This window comes from Mirounga angustirostris, unplaced genomic scaffold (genome assembly GCF_029215605.1).
Source record: "Mirounga angustirostris isolate CCGP_5_RB_7025 unplaced genomic scaffold, mMirAng1.0.hap1 SCAF_15, whole genome shotgun sequence".
Classification (NCBI taxonomy): domain Eukaryota; kingdom Metazoa; phylum Chordata; class Mammalia; order Carnivora; family Phocidae; genus Mirounga; species Mirounga angustirostris.
Window position 1 is genome coordinate 41371638 of NW_026991723.1, and position 23706 is coordinate 41395343.

Genomic DNA, 23706 nt, shown 5'->3' on the forward strand with positions numbered 1-23706 from the left:
TCCCTCTCCTTCTGTCCCTCCCCCCCCAGCCCGGCTTGCTTCCAAACACCCATTCTCTCTCTTTCTCAAATAAATATGTAAATAAATCTTTAAAAAAAAAAATCAGACTGTTCTACCTGGGAATTTTAAAACTCATTAAATACAGGGATACCTTGGAGATCTTGGGTAGTTCCAGACCACAGCAATAAAGCAAATATTGCAATAAAGCGAGTCAGATGAATTTTTTGGTTCCTCAGTGCCTATAAAAGTTATGTTTTTTATTTTTACTTGTTTTCAAGATTTTATTTATTTATTTGAGAGAGAGAGCACAAGCAGTGGGGAGGGGCAGAGGGAGAGGGAGAAGCAGATTCCCCCCTGAGCAGGGAGCCCGATGGGCTCAGTTGATCCCAGGGCTCTGGGATCATGACCTGAGCCAAAGGCAGATGCTTAACCTTAACCTACTGAGCCATCCTGGAGCCCTAAAAGTTCTGTTTATACTATAGTCTATTAAGTGTACAGTAGTTTAATGTCTAGAAAAGTATATACCTCAGGTGAGCACTTTATTGGTAAAAAATGCTAAAATTTGAGCTTTCAGTAGTTGTAATCTCTGATGACAGATATCCATAACAAATATTATAATAAAGAAAAACTTTGAAATATTGGAGAGATAAGAGTAGATAAAGAAGAAAAACTACCTCTGTCAATGATGTGATAGTATACCTGAAAAATTCCGAAGAAATCAATGCTAAAACAAAGAAACAAGAAAAACCAGAATTTAGTGTAAGAGCAGGATACAGAATTGATACATTTTTAAAAAAATAGCCTTCATATATACAAACTAAACAATTAGAGGATATATTGGTAGGGAAAACTCCCATTGATAATAGTCAAAAAGAAGATTAAATACTTAGGAATAAATTCAACAAGAAATATGTAAAACCTAGGTAAGGAAAATTTTAAAACAATCTGGGAAGACTTGGAAAAAGACTTGAAAATAGTGAAAGATGTCCTCTCTTCTTGGATAGGAATCTTAAAAATTATTATGCTGTCAGCTCTTTATTTTTGTAAGATTTATTTATTTATTTTAGAGAGGGAGAGCAGGGGGAGAGGGAGAGAAGCAGACTGCCTGCTGTGTGGAGTCTGACACTGCGCTCGATCTCACAATTCTGAAATCATGACCTGAGCCGTAATCCAAAGTCAGAATCTCACAATCCTGAGATTGTGACCTGAGCCGAAATCTAAAGTCAGGCACTTAAATGACTGAGTCACCCAGGCACCCCTATGTCAGTTCTAAGTTAATTTATAAATTAAGAGCAATCACAGTAAAAATGCCAGATCTATTGGTTATTTTAGGAAGTTAGACAAGTTGTGATAAAGTTCATAGGGACTATATCTGGGAAAAACCCCTGGGGGGGGGGGGGCTGAAGAAGATTGTGAGGTGTACTAATTTTACCAGATATTAAAATATACCACAAAGTCTTTGTAATTAAAACAGTGGCTACTAGCTCATGAAGAGACAATAGACCAGTGGAGTAGAAGAGAAAGCCCAGTTAGATTCTAATACTTGTGGAAATTTAGTATGACGCTATTTACACAAGAATAAACTCCAAAGGGATTAGGGATTGAAATGTAGAGAATAAAACATACACATTTTGTTATAGTGAAAGGCTTTCTAACTATGATTTAAATCCAGAGGTAATAAAAGAAAGATTTGATAAAATTGACTACATAAAACACACCATAAACAAAAGATAGCTGTCAAACTTGGAAAAAATATGTACCACAAAAAACCAATAACCCTCATATAGAAGACCTTAAAAGTTGAGGGACAAAGACCAAAAACACAGTGGAAAAATGTGAAAAAGATAAACCAAGAGTTCACACACAAAAAAGATATAAAAATGACTCACAGACATGAAAAAATATATTCATAATTTGAGAAATGCAAATTGAAATGACACTAAGATACCTTTTCTCACTTATCAGACCAGCACAAATTTAAAAATATGTATTCTTTTGATGAGGCCGTGAAGAAACGGGCATTTCTGTACATTGCTGATGGAAATGCAGATTGGTACAAGCCTTCTCTAGGGCGATTTGGTAATGTCTGAGACAAAATACATAGGTGCTTACCTTTTCATCCAGTCAGTCCCACTTCTAGCAGTCTATACTAAAGATACACCTCCAGCAGTATGAAATTTACAGGGTTATTCATTGCAGCATTGTTTGTAATTGCAAAATATTTGAATTGCCCTAAATATACATGCATAGGAGAGTGTTGAACAAACTGTAGGACATCCACACAGTTGAGTGTTGGGCAGCTATACTGAAGGATGAGCAAGGATGAACCAATAGGGTGATTTCTAGGAGATACCGTTACAGGAAAAAAGCAAAGCCCAAAAGCATATGCTACCTTCCATGTGGAAAGTAGGTTTGCAAGTTATCAGTTTGTTGGCTCTCATCTGTAAATTGGCTTTTTTTGCCTGCTCTGTAAAAATAGGCCTTGGCCCTTTAAATAAATATTTATCCTTTGTCAGCTGGCACAGTGTAATGCTTTGTCAGTAAAGATGGAGAGGGAAGGGTTGCCAGAGGGAAGGGTTTTGCTTCCTGGTCCAGTGGGCAGTGTGTCCGGGGCCTGGAGTACCAGGCAGCCTGTAGCACCCACTGCCCAGCAGCTTCCCTACCACTCCTCTCCCCTTGATGCTTCTCTTGTACAGCTTTTCCTGGTACCCTAGATTTCCACAGTTCCACTGGTGGAGAACCATAGCCACTTTCTCTGCCATTCAGTGAGTCACAGCCATGGCCTTCCAGCAAAGTGCAGATCTCAGTCCTGGGGGGGAAGAGGAAGACTTGTTGGGTACGCTTTCTCCGCCCAAATGGTAGGGTACTCCTTATATCTGCTATTCCTATATTCTAGAGTTCTCTTGTTATGTGCTAATCTCTCATTACTCTAACCCTCTGTTAATCTTTGCATTAAGCTTTCTCTGTTCTAATTACTGTGTAGGTCTCAGAATGATAGAAAAATTTAGGAAAATCCACAAGATATTTGCTTATTTGAACAAAAATGGAAAGGATAAACAAGAACTCTAGAGATTGGTTGCCTGCAAGGAGTGGGTGGGAACGGGATAGGAGGTAAGGAGGGAGTATGAACAAGTTAGTAGGGGTGAAGAGGGAATGACCTTCTTTGAGTGTGTTTATATATATATTTATAACTCTGATTCTTAGAACCATAGTGATGTTTCACCTGTCTTTTACACATCCCAAAAGCAATCAAAACCAACCAGGATATGGGTGGGAGAACCCAGAATAGAGTATAAAAACTAACACATGAGGGATGCCTGGGTGGCTCAGTTGCTTAAATGTCAGCCTTCCGCTCAGGTCATGATCCCGGAGTCCCGGGATCGAGCCCCGCATCCGTCTCCCTGCTCGGCGGGGTGTCTGCTTCCTCTGCCCCTCACCTTGCTTGTGTTCTCTCTCTCTCTCTCTCTCTCTCTCTCACTATTTCTGTCTCTCAAATAAATAAATAAAATCTAAAATGAATAAAATTTTTAAAAAACCACTAACACATGAGCCTGTGTCACAACATAACAACGCTGGAGAGAATGGGGAAGAAAGGACTAACCTAAGTCCTACAAAAACGTATCTTGATTCAGTGTTACAAGACTAAAAACAAAGAGCGCTGTTCATGTTTTAGTGTTTCTCATAGGGTTACAGATCAGCAATGCTGAAACTATGTGTTTTCTAGACTCAAATAATTAATAGATAATGGGAGCGGGGTTTCTCACTTGTGAAGAAAAAAGTTACAAGGAAAGGTTAAAAGCTAAAATGAGTGATTTTTAGTTTGGGATTAGAAGTAGCAGTATAAACTAATGGTTTTAAGTACATAACAGAAAAATACAGAAGTGCAGATGTTCGTACATGGGTGGAATAATACACAGAGGTATGTTTTCTGCCTTTCCCTCCCGAGAGGTCTAGAAGAAGCGCTGACTGCAGTAACAGTAATGCCTAGCACTTAGCTAATGGCCTCTGAACACCTGTCTCGAGCGCCTGGGTGGCTCAGTCAGTTAAGCATCTGCCTTCAGCTCAGGTCATGATCCCAGGGTCCTGGGATCGAGTCCCGCATCGGGCTCCCTGCTCAGCGGGGAACCTGCTTCTCCCCCTGCTCGTACTTTCTCTCTCTCTCTCAAATAAATAAAATCTTTTTTTTTTTTTTAAGATTTTATTTATTTATTTCACAGAGAGAGAAACAGCAAGAGAGGGAACACAAGCAGAGGGAGTTGGGAGAGGGAGAAGCAGGCCCCCTGCCGAGCAGAGAGCCCGATGCGGGGCTTGATCCCAGGACCCCGGGATCATGACCCGAGCCGAAGGCAGACGCCTAATGACTGAGCCAACCAGGCGCCCCTCAAATAAATAAAATCCTTAAAAAAAGTCTCATTGAGGCTCTTAGTACTTGATTTCCGGACTGAGACAAGGAAGTGCAAGGTGAGCCTGGAGCTTACGGTGCTAGAAAGTAAGGAGATGCTCAAAAAAAGGATGAGGGTTGGGCGCCTGGGTGGCTCAGTTGGTTAAGCGACTGCCTTCGGCTCAGGTCATGATCCTGGAGTCCTGGGATCGAGTCCCGCATCGGGCTCCCTGCTCAGCGGGGAGTCTGCTTCTCCCTCTGCCCCTCCCCCCTCTCATGCTCTCTCTATCTCATTCTCTCTCTCAAATAAATAAATAAAATCTTTAAAAAAAAAAAAAGAGGGTTTGTTGAAAGACAGGAGCCAACTCAAAGGAGTGCCTAACAGCCACAGGTAGAACAGTTTGATCAATAGAATAATGATAGTATTAGATTTTAACCTACAGAATGAAATAAATACGAGTTCATATTAATATAAATGATCAAATAAATGGAAGGAGAGAGATAGGTCTTCCTCATAATACCAGTGAATAAATGTAGAAGGAGGGAAATAGGGAATCGCCCTTAGGCATATTCCACAGTAATAAATGTTGCAGACAAAATCTTTTGAATGCTAAAAACCCTGGGTGAAAGTGAGGAGAAACAAGATTTGCATGGTTTCAAAGTATCTTCCCCTAAATACTTAGCGAGTACAAAGGAAAAGAAAAGAAAGTATCTTTCTAGCGTAGGAATCTGGCAGACAGGAACTTAACCAAAGTAAACATCACCAGTGACAAGACATGTTAATATCAACATCATGAACCTCTTGGTATGACACCGTGGGGACATCATTCTTGTGGTATTCATGCCAAAAATGCGCAGCATTACTCCAGTCTTAAGCAACCAGCAGTCAGTGCAAATTCAAGGACGTTCTACAAAATAACAAAGTAGAGCTCTTCAGAAGTGTCAAAGTGATGAAAGACGAGGAAAACTGCCATACTGCAGACAAATGGAGGGAATGCAGTGTAGTGTCCTACAGAGGATCCTGGGGCAGAAGAAAAGGCATTACATTTAAAAACTTGTAAAATTCAAAAAAGACTTAGAGTTACTAATACTATATTAATGTTAATTTTCTGATCTTGATAATTATGGTCATGTAAGGTGTTAATATAGGGAAAACCGGGTGAGAGATATAAGGGGACTCTACTATTTTTACAGCTTCTTTTAGCTATAAGTCTAAAATTAGTTCAAAATTCGTTCAAGGGGTGCCTGGGTGGCTCAGTCAGTTAAGTGTCCGACTTGATGTCAGTTCAAGTCATGATCTCAGAGATTGCTGGGCATGGAGCCTGCTTGGGATTCTCTCTTCTTCTCCCTCTGCCCCTGCCTCTCTCTCAAAAAAAAAAAAAAAAAAAAATTAGTTCAAATAAAAGTTAAGTATTAAAGATATCTTGGAAGACCCAGTAAAGGTGTTGAAGTTTGATTTTTCTTGTTCTTCTAACAGGGTTAGAAAGAAACTTCTGGAACAGCGGGAAGAAACCATAACAATAGATCGGGTTTGCAGACAAGAAACATTTGCTTATGAGATGGTAAGAGTCTCATCTTTCTTTTTTTTTCCCCATGAAACAGTGAAACACTCTGTCATTGGGTGTTAGTGATGACTGTAGGGTGGCTTTATATTGGATATGCTTAGCTGAAAACAAACTTAGAGAAACCTCATTGGGACTGGGAACTGGTAGGAGAAAAAGACCCACAGAACTCAGGTGATCGGGGGGCACCTGGGTGGCTCAGTCGGTTAAACGTCTGCCTTCGGCTCAGGTCCTGATCCGCCATCGGGCTCCCTGCTCACTTGGGAGCCTACTTCTCTCCTCGCTCCTGTGCTCTCTCTCACTATGTCTGCCTCTGTCTCAAATAAATAAATAAAAATCTTGAAGAAAAAATTCAAGTGATGGCACATTTGATTCTTTCAGATCTCTGCCTTTATTCTTGCATTTGTTTGTTTGTTTGTTTGACAGAGAAAGAGCACAAGCAGGGGGAGCAGCAGAGGGAGAGGGAGAAGTAAACTCCTTCCTGAGCAGGGAACCTGATGCGGGGCTCAATCCCAGGACCCTGGGATCATGACTCGAGCTTAACTGACTGAGCCACCCAAGCACCCCTTTATTTCTGCTTTTAGTTTGGTTTTGCTCTCTATATTAGGCTAAATTCATGCCTTTTCATCTCCCTATTGCTGGTACTTTTTTTCTGCTCCTGATTGTAGTTTAATCACATTCTTAATCCACCATCTCTTATGTAAACCCTCAGAAAAATTTAAGTTGATAAATAATGAGGAATTAAGTGTTAGACATGATGGGTTCATTCAGTACATATTCTTGAAGACCTACTGTGTGTCAGATGCTGTGTTGGTCACTTGGTAGTACATAAAGGCATCTGTTTTCTCTCCCACTTATTTTTTATTGTGGTAAAATTCACATAACATAAAATTTACTATTTTAACCATTGTTAAATGTTCAGTTTAAGTGGCCAGTTTAAGTGGCATTAAGTACATTGACTGTGTTATGTACCCATCAGTATTTCCAGAACTTTTTCATCATCTCAAACAGAAATTCTGTACTGAGTAAATAACTCCCCATTTTCCTTTCCCTCAGCCCCTGGTAACCTTTATTCTACTTTCTGTCTCTATGAATTTGCCTGTTCTAGATACCTCATGTAAGTGGAATCATGCAATATTTGTTCTTTTGTGTTCAGCTTATTTTACTTAGTATAATGTTTTAAAGATTTTATCTGTGACTGAATAATATTTCCTTGTATGGATATACCACATTTTGTTTATCTGTTCATCTTCTGATGGCCATTTGGCTTATTTCCATTTTTTGGCTATTATAAATAATGCTGCTATGAACACCAGTATACAGGTATCTGTTTGAGTCCATTTTCAGTTCTTTTCAGTATATACCTGGGAGTGTAATTGCTCAGGCATATGCTAATCTAGGTTTAACATCTTGAGGAACCATCAGACTTTTCCACAGCAGCTGGGTCATTTGACAGTCCCATTAGCAATGCACAAAGGTTCCAGTTTCTCCACATCCTCTTCCAACATTTGTTATTGTTTGAGAATAGCCATCCTAGTGGGCATAAAATGGTATCGCATTATGATTTCAATTTGCATTTTCCAGATGGTAAGTGATGTTGAGCATCTTTTCATGTGCCTTTTGGCCATTTGAATGTCATCTTTGGAGAAATGTCTATTCAAGTCCTTTACTAGTTTTTTAATTGGGTTGTCCCTTTGTTGAGTTGTAAGAGTTCTTTGTATATTCTGGATACTAGACCCTTACCATATGTGTGATTTTAAAATGTTTTCTCCCATCTACAGGTCATCTTTTCACTCCCTTGATAGTGTCCTCTGATGTACAAAAGTTTTAAAATTTGATTAAGTTCACTTTATCTTTTTGTTGTTGATATCTGTGCTTTTGGTGTTGTACTTAAACTATCTTCAAATCCATTGTAGTAATGAAGCTTTCCCCCATGTTTTCGTCTAAGAGTTTATAGTTTTAGCTCTTAGTTCAAGTCTTTGATCCATTTTGAGTTAATTTTTATATATAAGGAAAAGGTATAACTTCATTCATTTGTATGTGGATATCCAGTTTTCCCAGCACCATTTGTTGAAGAATGGTGTGTTGAATGGTCTTGACACCTTCGTTAAAAGTCAGTTGACCATACAAGATTTATTTCTGAGTTCTCCATTCTATTCCATGAGTCTGTATGTCTGTCTTACCTTCAGCCTAATCCTGTTTTGATTATTATAGCTTTGTGGTCGTTTTTGAAATTGGGAAATGTGAGTCTTCCAATTTTAATCTTTTTCAGGATTGTTTTGGCTGTTTATGGTTCCTCGGAATTCCCTTGGGATTTTAGGAGGGTGGTTTTATTTCTGGGTCAAAAAAAAAAAAAACCCATAGTGATTTTGATAGGGATTGAATTGACTCTGTATATGATTTGGGGTAGTGTTGTCATTTGAACATCTTCTAATCCATGAACAAGCCTTGTCTTTAAATTTATTTAAGTTGTCATTAATTTTGTTCAGTAACATTTTGTAGTTTTTAAGTGTAAAAGCCTTTGATTTCTTTCTCTTTTTTTTAAGATTTTTTTATTCTCTTAAAGTAATTTCTACACCCAACATGGGGCTTGAACTCACAACCCTGAGATCAAGAGTCACATGCTCTACCGACTGAGCCAGGCAGGCATCCCATGTCTTTTCATTTCTGTTAGATTTATTCCTAAGTATTTTATTCCTTTTGATGATACTTTAAATGGAATTATTTTCTTGATATCCTTTTTAAGTTGTACACTGCTGCTATATAGAAATATAACCAGTTTTTGTGTGTTGATTTTGTAGGCTGCAACTTTGGTAAATTTATTAGCTCTAATAGGTTTTTTGTGTGGATTCTTTAGGATTTTATACATAGAAGATCATGCCTGTCATCTGCAAACAAGTAACTTTATCTCTTTCTAATTTGGTTGCTCATTCATTCTTTTTCCTTTCTTCCTTTTTTAATCTCATTATTCTGGCTAGAATTTCTAGTACTGTGTTGAGCAGAAGTGGCAACAGTACACATCCTTATTGTTTTTCACCACTGAGTATGATTTTAGCTGTGGATTTTTTATATATGTCCTTCATCATGTTGAAGAAGTGCCCTTCTGTTCCGAGTTTATTCAGTGCCTTTGTTGTGAAAAGGCATTGGATTTCCTCATATCTTTTCTGCATTTCAGTGAAATAATGGTGTGGGTTTTTTCCATCCTCTGTTAGTGTGGTGTATTACATTGATTGATTTGCGTGTGTTGAACTACTCTTGCATCCTGAGGATAAACCCCGCTTGGCTGTGGTATATCATCCTTTTTATATGCTGCTGAATTTGGTTTGCTAGTATTTTGGTTTTAAAGATTATTTATTTATTTGAGATCGAGCAAGAGAGAGTGAGAGCATGGGGGGAGGAGCAGAGGGAGAGGGAGAAGCAGGTTCTCCCCTGAGCAGGGAGCCCCAATGTGGGGCTTGATCCCAGGACTCTTGAGATCATGACCTGAGCTGAAGGCAGATGCTTAACCGACTGAGCCACCCACGTGACCCGGTTTGCTAGTATTTTGTTAGGGAGTTTTGCATTTATATTCATAAATGATACTGGCCTGTAGTTTTCTTGTGGTGTCTTTGTCTGGCTTTGCTATCAGAGTATGTTGATCTCATAGAATGAGTTAAGAAGTAGTATTCCCTCTGGGGGCATCTGCATGGTTGGGCAATGCCTTCCAGTCAGGTCATGATCCCGGGGTCCTGGGATCGAGCCCTACATCGGGCTCCCTGGTCAGCAGGGAGTCTGCTTCCCCCCCGCACCCCAAATAAATAAAATCTTAAAAAACGTATTCCCTCAGGATGCCCGGCTGGCTCAGTTGGTAGAGCATGTGACTCTTGACTTCACTTTGGGCATAGAGCATACTTTAAAAAAAAAAAAAAGTATTCTCTCTTCAAACTTCTTGGAAGATGTTGGGGGAGGATTGATATAATTCTTTAGTGTAGTTCACCAGTGAACTACACTAGTCCTGGGTCGGTTGGTCGGTATGTATGTATGTATGTATGTATGTATTTATGTGACAGAGACACAGCGAGAGAGGGAACACAAGCAGGGGGGAGTGGGAGAGGGAGAAGCAGGCTTCCCGCCAAGCAGGGAGCCCCATGTGGGACTTGATCCCATGACCCTGGGATCAGACCTGAGCAGAAGGCAGATGCTTAACGACTGAGCCACTCAGGCGCCCCTTGGATTCGTTTTGATTGTTACCGTCCTTCTGCTAGTTTTGGGTTTAGTTTGCTCTTCTTTTTCCAGTTCCTTAGTGTATACAGTAAGGTTATTTACTTGAATTGTTCTTTTTTTAATGCAGATGTCTACAGCTGTTAAGTTTCCCTCTTTGTACTGCTTTTGCTGCGTCCTAGAAGTTTCTATGTTCTGTTTTCGTTTTCATTTGTCTCAAGGTATTTTCTAATTTCCCTTGTGATTTCTTTTTTGACCCATTGGTCATTTAAGAGTGTGTTATTTAATATCCACTGAATTTTTAGTTTTGTTCCTATTACGATTTCTAGTTTTATTCAATTATAAACAGAAAATATACTTTAATTGATTTAGTACTTTCAAATTCATTAAGACTTGGTGGTCTAGGGCGCCTGGGTGGCTCAGTTGGTTAAGCGACTGCCTTCGGCTCAGGTCATGATCCTGGAGTCCCAGGATCGAGTCCCGCATCGGGCTCCCTGCTCAGCAGGGAGTCTGCTTCTCCCTCTGACCCTCACCCCTCTCATGCTCTCTCTCAAATAAATAAATTAAAAAAAAAATCTTTATTAAAAAAAAAAGACTTGGTGGTCTATCTCAGAGAATTGTTCATGTGCACTTGAGAAGAATGTATTGTTGGATGGAGTGTTCTGTATCTGTCAGTGAGATCTCATTGGTTTGTAGTGTTATTTCCTTATTAATTTTCTGTGTGGTTATTCTACTCATTATTGGAAGTGGGGTATTGAAGTTTCCACCTATTATCATAGAACAATGTATTTCTCCCTTCAGTTCTGTCAGTTTTGCTTCATATATTTTGGCATTCTGTTGTTAGCTACGTATGTATATAATTATTGTATCTTTTTGGATTGCATATTTTATCAATATACAATGCCCTCCTTTGTCTCCTGTAACCTTTTTTTACTTAAAGTCCGTTTTATCTGACAATAATATAGCTTTCATTTGGTTACTATTTGTGTGGAATACCTTTTTCCATTTTTTTACTTCCAACCTCTTTGTGTCTTCACGTCTAAAGTGAGTCTCTTACAGAGAGTGTATAGATGATGAAATATTTTTAATCCATTCTGCCAATCTTTGCCTTTTTAATGGGAAAGTCTAGCCCACCTGTATTAAAGTAATTACTTTATTTCTGCCATTTAGGCATCTGTATGCCATACCTATCTTTTGTTCCTTGGTTCCTCTGTTATTGTCCTTTTTGGTATTTAGTTGAATTTTTAGGGTGTATTTTGTTTTCCTTCTTTCCATATGTATGTGTTTTACTTGTTTTTGTAGTGGTTACCTTGTGGATTACAATTACCATCTTAAAACTATAACAACCTAATCTTAATAATACCAACTTTGTTTCAGTAGTGCCTTCAAGGACAGATACTCTGCTTTTATACATCTCTGTCCCTCTCCCTTGATGTTGTTATTGTCTCATCATCTCTTTGTGTGTCTGTTAACATAAATTTATAAATACTGTTTTATGCATTTGCTTTTGAGAAAAAAAGTTATAAACTAAAAGTATAATAGCTTTGGCTTTTATATTTGCCTATGTAGTTACCATTACCGGTGTTCTTTATTTCTTCTTATGGATTCAAGTTACTGTCTAGTGTCTTCTCACTTCATCCTGAAGAACTCTCTTTAGCGTTTCTTGTACAAAGCCTACCGGTAATGAACTCTCCCCCCTCTTTTTTTATCTGAAAATGCCTTAATTTCTTTTTCATTCCTGAAGGATAGTTTTGCCAGGCATAGAATTCTTGGTTAATGGTGTTTTTTTCTTTCATGACTTCAAATATGTTGTCCTACTCCCAGCTCACTGAATGCATTTAAAACAGTTGATTTAACAGCTTTGACAAGTAACTTCTGTATCTGGGCTTCCTCGAGGGTGGCTTTTGTCAGATTTTTTTTTTTTCTTGTGAATGTGACATATTTTCTTGTTTCTTTGTGTGCTTTATGTTTTTATGGAGAACAACGAATCTGTACTGGACATTCTGAGTAAATTTTTTTACTTGTTGATTGTTGGAGCTGCGTGTACTCCTTATTGTGTATGGTTATGGATATTTCTGTTTTATTATCTCTGTGGACAGCCAAGAGTTCAAGATTTCCTTAAATGTCTGCCTCCACAAATTTAAAAAAAAGAAAAGGCCCTGTTTCTAAATTTCCCAGTAGCTGCTGCTGTGGGAAGCCACTGCTACCAGGAGACCAAAACCCAGGCAGGTGTCTGCAGCGGGTCATCAGGACATTACCAGAGCAACAAAACCCCCAGTTTTGGGAGAACAAGGTCGCCCTTGCTTGTCATGGCATCAGCCATCTATTCAGGAACATAGGCCCCTATTCCCACATCTGCAGTGGGGCTGAGGAATGGGGGGTGGCAGTTGGTTTGCACTCTGTGCTTACTAATGAAAGATTATCCTTTCATCAAACACTTTCCTAGTCGATGTAACTGACTGACCAGGTTCCAGAATTCCAAAACAGTTGGTTCCGATCTCTCTTTCCATCTTACTGGTTGCTTTGGTGGAGGGACTGATCCCTAGAGCTGCCGACTATGCCATTTTGCGTATTGTCACTTCCTCTTACTTTTACACCTGTACTTCTTAACTAGTCTGCTCTGGGGGCTTTTATTTTGTAGTCATTGTGCTCACATAATAGAAGTGTGAGGTATTACAGATGTGAGAATGTTGTAAAAAGCAAGACTGTGTTGGTTTTAGAGCCAAACTGATCTGCATCCAGACTTGCTGATTTACCTTAGGTAAATCTGAACCTCTGTGCATCTGTCAAATAGCTCTTGTAATAGTGTGAGAGGAGGTATGTACAAGTGTTATGAGCAGCTGTAAATGCCAGTGTTATACCAGCATTAGTTGATATTCCTGTTTTATCATCAGTTGCTAAGCATTTAGTGCCAACCATATTAGATACAGTATGTACACATTCCCAGCAATAGTTCTGTAAAATGAGTATTTTCTGTTTTGTTTTTGTTTTTTTTTTTACAGAAGATGAAACTAAAGCTTAAGAGAGGTTTTAGCAATTTTCTTAAAGTAAAATTAGGAGTCAAAGCCAGGGCTGCCTGACTCTAGCCTTGCTTACAGCTGTTGTTCCACACTCCCTCTTTGCTGAGTCACACTGTGATTTTAAGGTCTCTTACTTGTTTTTCTCCTTCAGGAGTCACATGCCATAGGAAAAAAGCCTGAAAATCCAGCAGACATGATTGAAGAAGGGGAGCTTATCCTATCTGTGAATATCTTATACCCTATTATATTTCATAAGGTCAGTAGTAAAACCTTTTGAATTTCACAGATAATATGGGTGACTTTTGCCAAAGGGTTTAATAATTTGAATTACTCAAATTCAAAATTTGGTTCAAAATAAATGCAAACATACACTGTTTTATGTAACAGTTATAATACTGGAATTTATTTGTAATTGCTGCACTGGAAGCAACTGAAAGTATATGTAAATCCACAGTGATTGTAATTATGTGAATTCTTGGGTTTGTTTCTTAGGTGTTGTTTGTTTGTTTGTTTGTTTTTTACAGAATAGGTGACTGGTAAAGGAGTAGGGTACCCTTTGTTCACCGATTCAGAATACTTGGGAAGCTGTCAAAACTAACTAAAAACAGCTCTTCTTTGATGAAAATGCAGAAAGTTAACAGAGTATTCAGAAATTTCTTAGAGGTCTCTGATAAAAAGAATTCTACCGTAGCCCCTAGTGTGTGTATTCTTGATTCCCCAAATAGATGTCACAAACTTTGATAAGGTTTAATTGAAATATTACTATACATGAATTGCACTTGTGAATAGTCAATAATGAAGCAGCTGGGATATAGTTAGTACTAATTACCTTGTTTGATTAAGATCTGAAATTACCAGTCAAACCAAACCAATAAAACGGAACCTCTGGGTCTATAACATGAGAGTAGTGTATAGGTTGTTTGGAGGAAATTTTAAAACACACTGCTGCTGGGGCGTCTGGGTGGCTCAGTCAGTGTAGATCATCCAATTCTTGATCTCAGGTCTTGATCTCAGGGTTATGAGTTCAAGCCCTGGGTTGGACGTGGAGCCTACTTAAAATAATAATAATAAATAAAACACAGTGCTGCTAGATGAAGTTATATTCCAAAGGTTATTGGTACTTTCATTTTAGTAGCATCTTGATTATAAACTTTAGCTTATTTTGTTTTTTTAAAGATTTTATTTATTTGACAGAGAAAGAGAGAAAGAGGACAAGCAGGGGGAGCGGCAGGCAGAGTGAGAAGCAGGCTCCCCGCCAAGCAGGGAGCCTGATGTGGGGCTCGATCCCAGGACCCTGGGATCACAACCCGAGCCGAAGGCAGGCACCTAATGACTGAGCCACCCAGGCACCCCATAAACTTTAGCTTAAACTAAGAAAGTTCTGTTGCCAAGTGTCTTAGTCCTTTGTGGCCGCTGTAACAAAATACCGCTGATCGAGTGGCTTATAACCAGCAGTTTGTCCCAGTTCTGGATGTTGGGAGTCCAAGCTTGGGGCTAGCACAGGCAGGTGAGGCCCTCTTCCAGGTCACAGGCCTCTCAGGTGTCCGAAGGAGCTAGGCTTTCTGTGGGATCTTTTATAAGAGCACTGACCCCGTTCATGAGGCTCAGCCTGCACCACCTCATCACCCCCCTCCCAGAGACCCAACCTCCGAACACTATCACTTGGGCGGTAGGATTGCAGTATCTGAATTTGGGGTGGACAAAGACATTCAGATCATAACACCAAGCGTCTCAGTTGCCTGTGGGATTCTAAGTTATGGAGGTGGCCGAGTGACTATACTAGGGGCCAGTGCCATTGAGAGATGTTAATTACTTACATTTCCTGAGAGGAGCAAGTCGACCACAGCCACAGGGCCACAGAGGAAAGCACCAGTGACAGTTGGGAACCAGAAGGAGTGAGGAGAAGCCAAAGGCCACAGCCTTTATTGAGGTTTCCATGGGCAGGGCGAATGGTTCGGGCTTGGCTAGGTTGAGTAATTCCAGCGGGTTGGGGGCCTAGGGACTGTCCCTAGTTGTCCACTACCTGACCTTACATTGATTTAGGACGAGCAAATACTGACTTGGTGTGTGAGAATGAGAACAAGGAAGTGACTTCAGAGACCAGGCTCTGGATCACGGGGGAGATGTAAACAGTTTTGGCCATTAATTTGGCCCTGTTATTAATGGATGCCAGATGGACAAATACAGAATCTAAGAAAACACAGAACACTAAGTTATGGGGATAACTTTAAATTCAGAAAACCAGTAACTTCATCTAAATCTGGTCAGGACAGGATGTACAGTTTAATTGCTTCGTCTCTAAGTGGACACTTATTTACCATTTGAATTTTAGCACAAAGAACACAAACCATACCAGACGATGCTGGTGTTGGGCAGTCAGAAGCTCACGGAACTGAGAGATTCAATTTGCTGTGTCAGTGACCTCCAGATTGGTGGGGAATTCAGCAACACTCCTGATCAAGCTCCTGAGCACATAAGCAAAGTAAGGTGTTGTGTTTTCTTTTTTTTCTTACCCCTCATAAAACAAGAAGAAATAATAATAGTAATAACAATAATAATAAGCTAAATAAGTAGTGATTACTCTAGCAGACTACTCTACTCTAGCAGACTCATAAATGTTGCAGTAAATCCTTTCTTCTTTTATGCCATTCCATCAAGTTTATCTCTTCCCTTCTTTTTATCATCAAGACATTTTCAGGGGCGCCTGGGTGGCTCAGTCGTTAAGCGTCTGCCTTTGGCTCAGCTCATGATCCCAGGGTTCTGGGATCCAGCCCCGCATTGGGCTCTTTGGTCAGCGGGGAGTCTGCTTCTCCTTCTCCCTCTATGCGTTCTCTCTCTCTCTCTCTCAAATAAATAAATAAGGGCGCCTGGGTGACTCAGTCATTAGGCGTCTGCCTTTGGCTCAGCTCATGATCCCAGCGTCCTGGGATTGAGTCCCACATCGGGCTCCCTGCTCTGCGGGAAGCCTGCTTCTCCCTCTCCCACTCCCCCTGCTTGTGTTCCTGCTCTCGCTATGTCTCTCTCTGTCAAAAAAATAAATAAAATCTTAAAAATAAATAAATAAATAAATAAATAAATAAATAAATAAAATCTTAAAAAAAAAAAAAGACATTTTCAAAGATGAGGCTGTGCTCAGTTTCGATTTTCTATCTCCCCTTCAGTTCTCAACCATTCTATTAGTATATACTCTTCCTTTTAAGGTCATAGTTACCACCTAATTGTCTAATCTCTTCTCCATGTTCATACAACTTGACCTCACTAGCATTTGAATTTGCTGTTCACTGTCTCCTCTTTCAAACTCTGAGTTTACATCTGTCCTAACTGCCCCCAGCAAAGGGTGGGCGTCCACCTGAGAGCCTCACTGCCCATAGAAGGTCCTGTCAGTTCAAGGCGCAGTACCAAGCAGGGACACAGAGAGCATCTGATGTTGGTCCTTGCTGCTGTTTCCCATGGAGTTGCTCTCAGAAGGACAGAGAAGTTTACATACCCATTGGATAAAGATAGAAAGGGGCAAAGTGGTAGACTGGCCGCCCACAAAGTTTTCCGAAGGGATTGCTTGCCCAGTAAAGTAGTAGGGTTTTGATCCCTCTGTATTTCATGGTAGGGCAAACTTGAGCTAATTCTGTTACTTGGTACACCTCTGGTAGAAGACCTCAGGTTTACTGGCCCACTTAAAAAGGGCGGCCTCTCCTATAGGTCAGGAAAGGATATTCGGGTCAACTAGAATGGAGAGGGTTTGGGTGAGAACCACCGCAGTCACTATTTTGCTGGTTCCTGTGCCACCGGCCACATAACTATTGCTAGCATATAGGCTTCAGGGCGCCTGGGTGGCTCAGTTGGTTAAGCGTCTGCCTTCGACTCGGGTCATGATCCTGGAGTCCTGGGATCGAGCCCCACATCGGGCTCCCTGCTCCGCGGGAAGCCTGCTTTCCCTCTCCCACTCCCCCTGCTTGTGTTCCCTCTCTCTCTGTCTCTCTTCCTCTCAAATAAATAAAATAAATTAAAAAACCGTAGACTTCATTTTGGCGGTTCTTATGAATCCTCCCGGTCTTTCCTCCGTTTTCATGGTTTTAAGTGTACTCGAATCTTTGTTAGTGTCTCTCTCTCGCCGCGTTCTCTCCTGATTTCCGCATCATTGTTTTGACTGCCTCCTGGACATTTTCGTTTAGCCTCAGTGCTGCCTGGCATTTTATTCGAATTTCTATAGTCGATTCACTCTGCCCCTTTTCAGGGGAACTGTGTGATTCATTCTGAAACTGCCTACATCTCATGGCTTACCATCAGTGGAAAACCCTTGCTGTTTGTTTCATGGAAGAGATAAAGTTACCAGAAGAGAACTTTCCATCACCTCTCACCTCCATATAGCCATCTGCCCATGTACCCTGCCCTCCCACGCGGGACAGTGGCTGGACTAAAGCTGTTGCCACCTGAGGCCAGGCTGCCTGCCCATGGGATCCCATGTCCTCACCGTTTTGACAGTTTTTTTATTTAAGTTTTATTTATTTAAGTAATGTCTAACCCAACGTGGGGCTGTAACTTACAGCCCTGAGATCAAGAGTTCTGATGCTCTTCCAACTGAGCCAGCCAGGTGCCCCATCCTTGACAGTTTTTATTTTTTTATTTTACTTTTTTTAAAGGATTTGTTTATTTATTTGACAGAGAGAGAGAGCACAAGCAGGGTGAGGGGGAGAGGGAGAAGCAAGCCCCCCACCAAGTAGGGAGCCCGATGTGGGGCTCGATCCCAGAGCCCTGGGATCATAACCTGAGCTGAAGGCAGACGCTTAACCAACTGAGCCACCCAGGCGCCCCGACAGTTTTTATTGGATGTCTAATAGCCATCTCAAACTTACTCCGTTCAAAAGCAGACTCTACGTCTCCACCTCATTTTATGCCCTCCCCAGTGTTCCTATCTCAGTAAATGCCTGTTCTGCATCTGGTTACTTGGGCTAAAAACCTGGGAGTCCTCCTTGTCTCCTTTTCCTCCCACATTGAAGGTATCAGCAAGAGCTTCGGCTCTACTTTGAAAATACATTTAGGCTTTGCCCCGCTCTTGCTTTCTGTGTCTCTAAGAAAAATAAAAAATAAATCTTTAAAAAAAAATTAAAAAATAGTCTTCAAAAATAAAAAGAAGTTGATCCTGTCCTTCTCCAGTTTAAAAATCTAAGTGGAGCTCTGTAGGCTGACATATAAGGCCTTTTGTAACGATGATTCCCAAGTTAACTTTCCATACTATCCACCCCCTACTTCTGCACCTTATGCTTCAGCCACAGATAATTTACGTTGCTCAAGCATAACACTTTTTCATGCCTCCGAATGTCTGAACATGGTAGGAAGCCCTTTCCCTCCCTCCATCCATCTGGTTCATATTCATATTTCCAAACCCAGCTTTAAACTCACTTATTACATAAAATTTTTCCTGACAGTCCTCTCTTTGCCACCCTGGCACCATTGCGTCTGGCTATTATAGTGCCTATAATAATCGGGTGGTGCTATTTGATAATGTCTCTCTGCCCCACAGGGCGGGCAGTGTTCTAGTCCTTTTGGTGATTGGCAAGGAGACCAGCATCCTATGACTCACATAGATTTCACTTAGTTTTCTAGTTATACCAAAAATGGTTTTAAGATAATTGGTTTCTTCAGGTTTGGCATCTTGCTGCTCTTGGAAATAAACATTAGATTAAAGAGAAACAAATGGAATTTCAAGGCTGTGTGCAGACCAGGAAATAAAAATTTATCTTCTTTTAAAGGAGAAGCAGGAGTCTTCTGCCATTGCTCTACCCTACCAAAAAAAAAAAAGTGTAATTACAAAGTTTTTATAAATTCACTTTAATAAGCAAAATCTGAATTCACTCTGATGGCAATCATGTTTTCACGGCTCAAGGCAGTTGGAGTCAGATCTGGGAATGAGTCTTAGTGCCAGGAACCCTGGAGAGGATTTTTAACCGGGCGTGGCTAGTTCGTTGTGTTTGTACATCAGTGCTGATGCGTTCAGCAGCTTTCTAAGCCGGGGGTTGGATGACCCATTGTCCTATTTTAAATACTTAACACACGTGCAGTTGTATTGTTTCTGCCTCTTCCGTCTCTTTATTAAAATAGTATCCTCGGGCGCCTGGGTGGCTCAGTTGGTTGAGCGACTGCCATCGGCTCAGGTCATGATCCTGGAGTCCCGGGATCGAGTCCCGCGTCGGGCTCCCTGCTCAGCGGGGAGTCTGCTTCTCCCTCTGACCCACCCCCGTCTCATGTGCTCTCTCTCTCTCTCTCTCTCTCATTCTCTCTCTCAAATAAATAAATAAAATCTTTAAAAAAAAAAAAAAAGCAAAAAAAAAATTAAAAAAAATAGTATCCTCTGGGGGCACCTGGGTGGCTTAGTTGGTTAATTAAGCGTCTGCCTTCGGCTCAGGTCATGATCGCAGGGTCCTGGGATCGAGCCCAGCATTGGGCTCCCTGCTTGGTGGGGGGCCTGCTTCTCTCTCTGCCTGCTGCTCCCCCTGCTTGTGCTATCTCTCTCTGACAAATAAATAGAATCTTAAAAAAAATAATATCCTTGGATATTGAGCACTTACCATGTGCTAGACAGAAGTACTCTTTGGACAGAATTATCGCCGTTTAAAGATACGAAGAAGTTGGGTTAGAGCGCTGTCATGCGTTGCCCATGTTTGGTAAGCAGAGTGGAGGCTGCATTCAGATCGTTGTCAACTTGCCTTCCAAGCCCCACATTCTTGTTTGCCGTGTTGGCATGATGCTGGGCGTGAGGGTCTTTCCCTGCCTTTGTTTCCTTGCCGAATAGGCAGCGAGTGAAAACTCAGCTGTGCTGAGAGTCGCAGCAGCTTCTAAACACATGGCCTCTGGAATCTCTGCTAACATTTGTCTGACCTAATGGAAAGATTTTTATTTCACTGATGGGCATTTGTATTTTATGGTTTGGTTTTCTTTTTAATTTTTGCTTTGGAATTTTTTTTTCCCTGTTTATCTGAGTCCTCGTCTTTCTTGATGAGTCTGGTCCCTTGGAAAATTCTGACCATACACACAAGAAATAGTATGAGTCCTTATGTACCCATTACCCACCTTCACCAATTCTCAGCATTTTGCCAAATTATTATTATTATTTTTTTAAGATTTTATTTATTTATTTGACAGCGAGAGAGGGAACACAAGCAGGCAGAATGGGAGGAGGAGAAGCAGGCTTCCCGCTGAGCAGGGAGCCCGATGTGGGGCTTGATCCCAGGACCCTGAGATCATGACCTGAGCCGAAGGCAGACGCTTAACCAACTGAGCCACCCAGGTGCCCCTTGCCAAATTATTTTATCTGTTCACCTCATGCCATTGTCAAACTTAACAAAATTGAGAATTGGTCTGTAAGTTAATAATGCTTTTTTGGACAGATACTTGGCATGTATTCCACTGGTAATCCTGGGAAAAAAATCAGTGAGTTATGGTTCTTGTAGCTGAGGAAGGGAGAATCTTTATTTCAACCAATAAGCAAGACTTTTTAATATTAACTTAGATGATTTTAGTATGTGAGAAGACTGGGAGCATTGAGCCAGTATATTTCAATCTATTTTAAAGATTTTATTTATTTGACAGAGAGAGACACAGCGAGAGAGGGAACACAAGTAGGGGGAGTGGGAGAGGGAGAAGCAGGCTTCCTGCGGAGCAGGGAGCCCGATGCGGGGCTCAATCCCAGGACGCTGGGATCATGACCTGAGCCGAAGGCAGACGCTTAACAACTGAGCCACCCAGGCGCCCCTATTTCAATCTATTTTAAAAGCTTATATCTAAAATGTAATATGTTTTGCTAACATTTGTTTTATGGACTATTGTTGTTAAAGAGTGGAGTGCATTTTTTTTTTAAAGATTTTATTTATTTATTTATTTGAGAGAGAGAATGAGGAAGAGAGCACATGAGAGGGGAGAGGGTCAGAGGGAGAAGCAGACTCCCTGCCGAGCAGGGAGCCCGATGCGGGACTCGATCCAGGGACTCCAGGATCATGACCTGAGCCGAAGGCAGTCGCTTAACCAACTGAGCCACCCAGGCGCCCGGAGTGCATTTTTTTTTTTTAAATATATGTATAAGATCAGGCCAGTATTTTCTACTCAAGTGTTGTTTTTTTGTTTTGTTTTGTTTTTTTAATGACCCCTCACATTTTAATATGTGGTCTACTTTTAACATTACTCAGATTCGTTTTTTTTTTTCTTTTTTGTCAATAATCTCTTAAGGGTCTTGCTTAGAGGAACTTAAAAAAATACTTGGCACATATTGCTGTTACTTATTATAATAAAGCCCTGGTGTAAGACAAAGAGCTTCTTCAGCATCTCTCCCATTACCATTTTCTCACAGCAGATCCTAGGAATACTTCTGAAAAATTTTTTTTTAAGATTTTATTTATTTATTTAAGAGAGAGAGAGAGAGAAAGGGCAGAAGCTGTGGGGAGGGGTGGAGGGAGAGGGAGAAGCAGACTCCCCCGCTGAGCAGGGAGCCCAATGCGGGACTCCATCCCGGGACCCTGGGATCACGACCCAAGCCAAAGGCAGACGCTCAACCAACTGAGCCACCCAGGCGCCCTATTTCTGAAATTCTAATATAGCTGATTTGAATGTTAACAAGAGAACAAACTACTGATGCCTAAAATTATATATAAATGACTTTGTTCACATGATCCTGTTAGTTCTCGATAGTTACTTTGTTTATAAAGTGGAAATAGTACCAGTAGACTCTGGGGCTACATTAGGTACATAACAGAAGTAACTTCTTACACTAGGTTTTCCATTTTGGTTGACAATCCTCCCCTCCCCAGAGTTGGTCAGCTAAAATAGCTGACAAAATAGGGAAACTAGTAGTGAGGATCTCTGGTTGCCACTGAAAATCAAAATTACCTGGTTTTGAGATTGCTCACATCTTCTGTTCTATTTGTATACTGACACAAGGAAAAGTTACTAATGGATGACTTCGGATTTAGATGCAAAACAGTACCCCTTCTAAATAATTATGCCAACCAAAAGCATTAAGTTGCCTAAATCACCTCAAGTTCTGTAGAAGCATTTTTTTTTTAAAAGATTTTATTTATTTATTTGACACAGAGACAGATAGCGAGAGCAGAAACACAAGCAGGGGGAGTGGGAGAGGGAGAAGCAGGCTTCCCGCCGAGCAGGGAGCCAGATGTGGGACTCGATCCCAGGACCCTGGGATACTGACCCGAGCCGAAGGCAGACGCTTAACGACTGAGCCACCCAGGTGCCCTGTAGAAGAATTTTGTTTTTATTTCCAAAATAAGGTAGTATCCTTTCAGAACCTTTATTTTAGATCCTAGCTTACCTCTTTGAGTGTCCAGAAGTATATTTAGTGGCAGTTTTTGTGTTAATAGCAGCTAGATATGGCATTCTGGTACATGTTATCCTTTTGTCTCTACAGGTACCTGGGAAGGAGGTAATGGCTTTATTCCTATGTTACATGAAGAAACAGGGTCAGGGAAATTGAGGGACGGCCCAACGAGAAACAGCACAGCTAGTCTCATAAGGGTGTCTGATGCCATTGCCCGATAATAAGTAAATGAGGGAATGAAGAAAGAAAAATAGAAGCTTCGAAGGAGATACATTTGGTTATTTTAGAGTAAGATTTTTTTAATACCTGAAACTTACAGATGTTTCATAGTTCATACAGTGCTTTGGGGTTTTACAGTCCTGTAAGATAGTGTGACAGATACACCCGTGAGGAATCCAAAGTCTGAGGAATACTTATATATAGATTAAGGAAAAGAACACAGGTCTTCTGACTCTCCCCCAGGGCTCTGATTGTGAGGGTATTGTGAAGAGCAAGTCTAACAGAGTGCTTCTCAGCACTGCTTGCCCATTTGAATCTCCTGGGGAGCTTGGGGAAACATTAGTGCCTGGGCCACATCCTGAGAGATTCTCATTCAGTGGCTCTGAGGTGAGACATTGGTCTTTTGGTGTTTCTAGGATTCTGTTATGCAGTGAGGATCAAGAGACACGCCTCTGGAAAGTCTGGTAGCCTGAAAGTTAAGAAACCTGACGATGGTTCAGACCAGTTGTGTGACTACTCTGGTCCTCTGGGGCAAGACTGCTTGAGTAAGGGGACGCCTTGGTGGCTCAGTCGTTAAGTGTCTGTCTTCGGCTGAGGTCATGATCCCGAAGTCCTGGGATTGAGTCCCACATCAGGCTCCCTGCTCAGCGGGGAGCCTGCTTCTCCCTCTGCCCTTCACCCTGCTCATGCTCTCTCTCTCAAATAAATAAAATCTTAAAAAAAAAAAAAGGACTGCTTGAGTAAGAATAGATACTCAAATTCTGCCTAAGAATTATTGAAAATTTGAAGGGAGAATTTTTATAAAAGTACACTGAGGGCACCTGGATGGCGCAGTTGGTTGAGTATCCTAATCTTGGTTTCAGATAGTGATCTCAGGGCCGTGGGATCGAGCCCAGCATTGGTCTCCACGCTCAGTGTGGAGCCTGTTGGAGAGTCTCTCTCCTTCTGCCCCTCCCGCTTGTGCTCTCTCTCAAATAAATAATCTTAAAAAAAAAAAAGTACACT

General features: G+C 40.9%; 1 protein-coding gene across 3 annotated transcripts in view; it reads left to right on the plus strand.

Annotated features, from left to right (window-relative positions):
* SNAPC3 (small nuclear RNA activating complex polypeptide 3) overlaps positions 1 to 23706 on the plus strand; it is a 52556-nt gene that overhangs the window by 10759 nt on the left and 18091 nt on the right. For all 3 annotated transcript variants that reach the window (XR_008506713.2, XR_008506712.2, XM_054509225.2), the window contains exons 3-5: positions 5859 to 5943; positions 13315 to 13419; positions 15496 to 15645. Coding sequence is in view for 1 of the 3 variants with exons in the window: in XM_054509225.2 (XP_054365200.1) it covers positions 5859 to 5943; positions 13315 to 13419; positions 15496 to 15645 (340 nt within the window). In the remaining 2 variants the exon portion in view is untranslated. The remainder of the gene's footprint in view (positions 1 to 5858; positions 5944 to 13314; positions 13420 to 15495; positions 15646 to 23706) is intronic.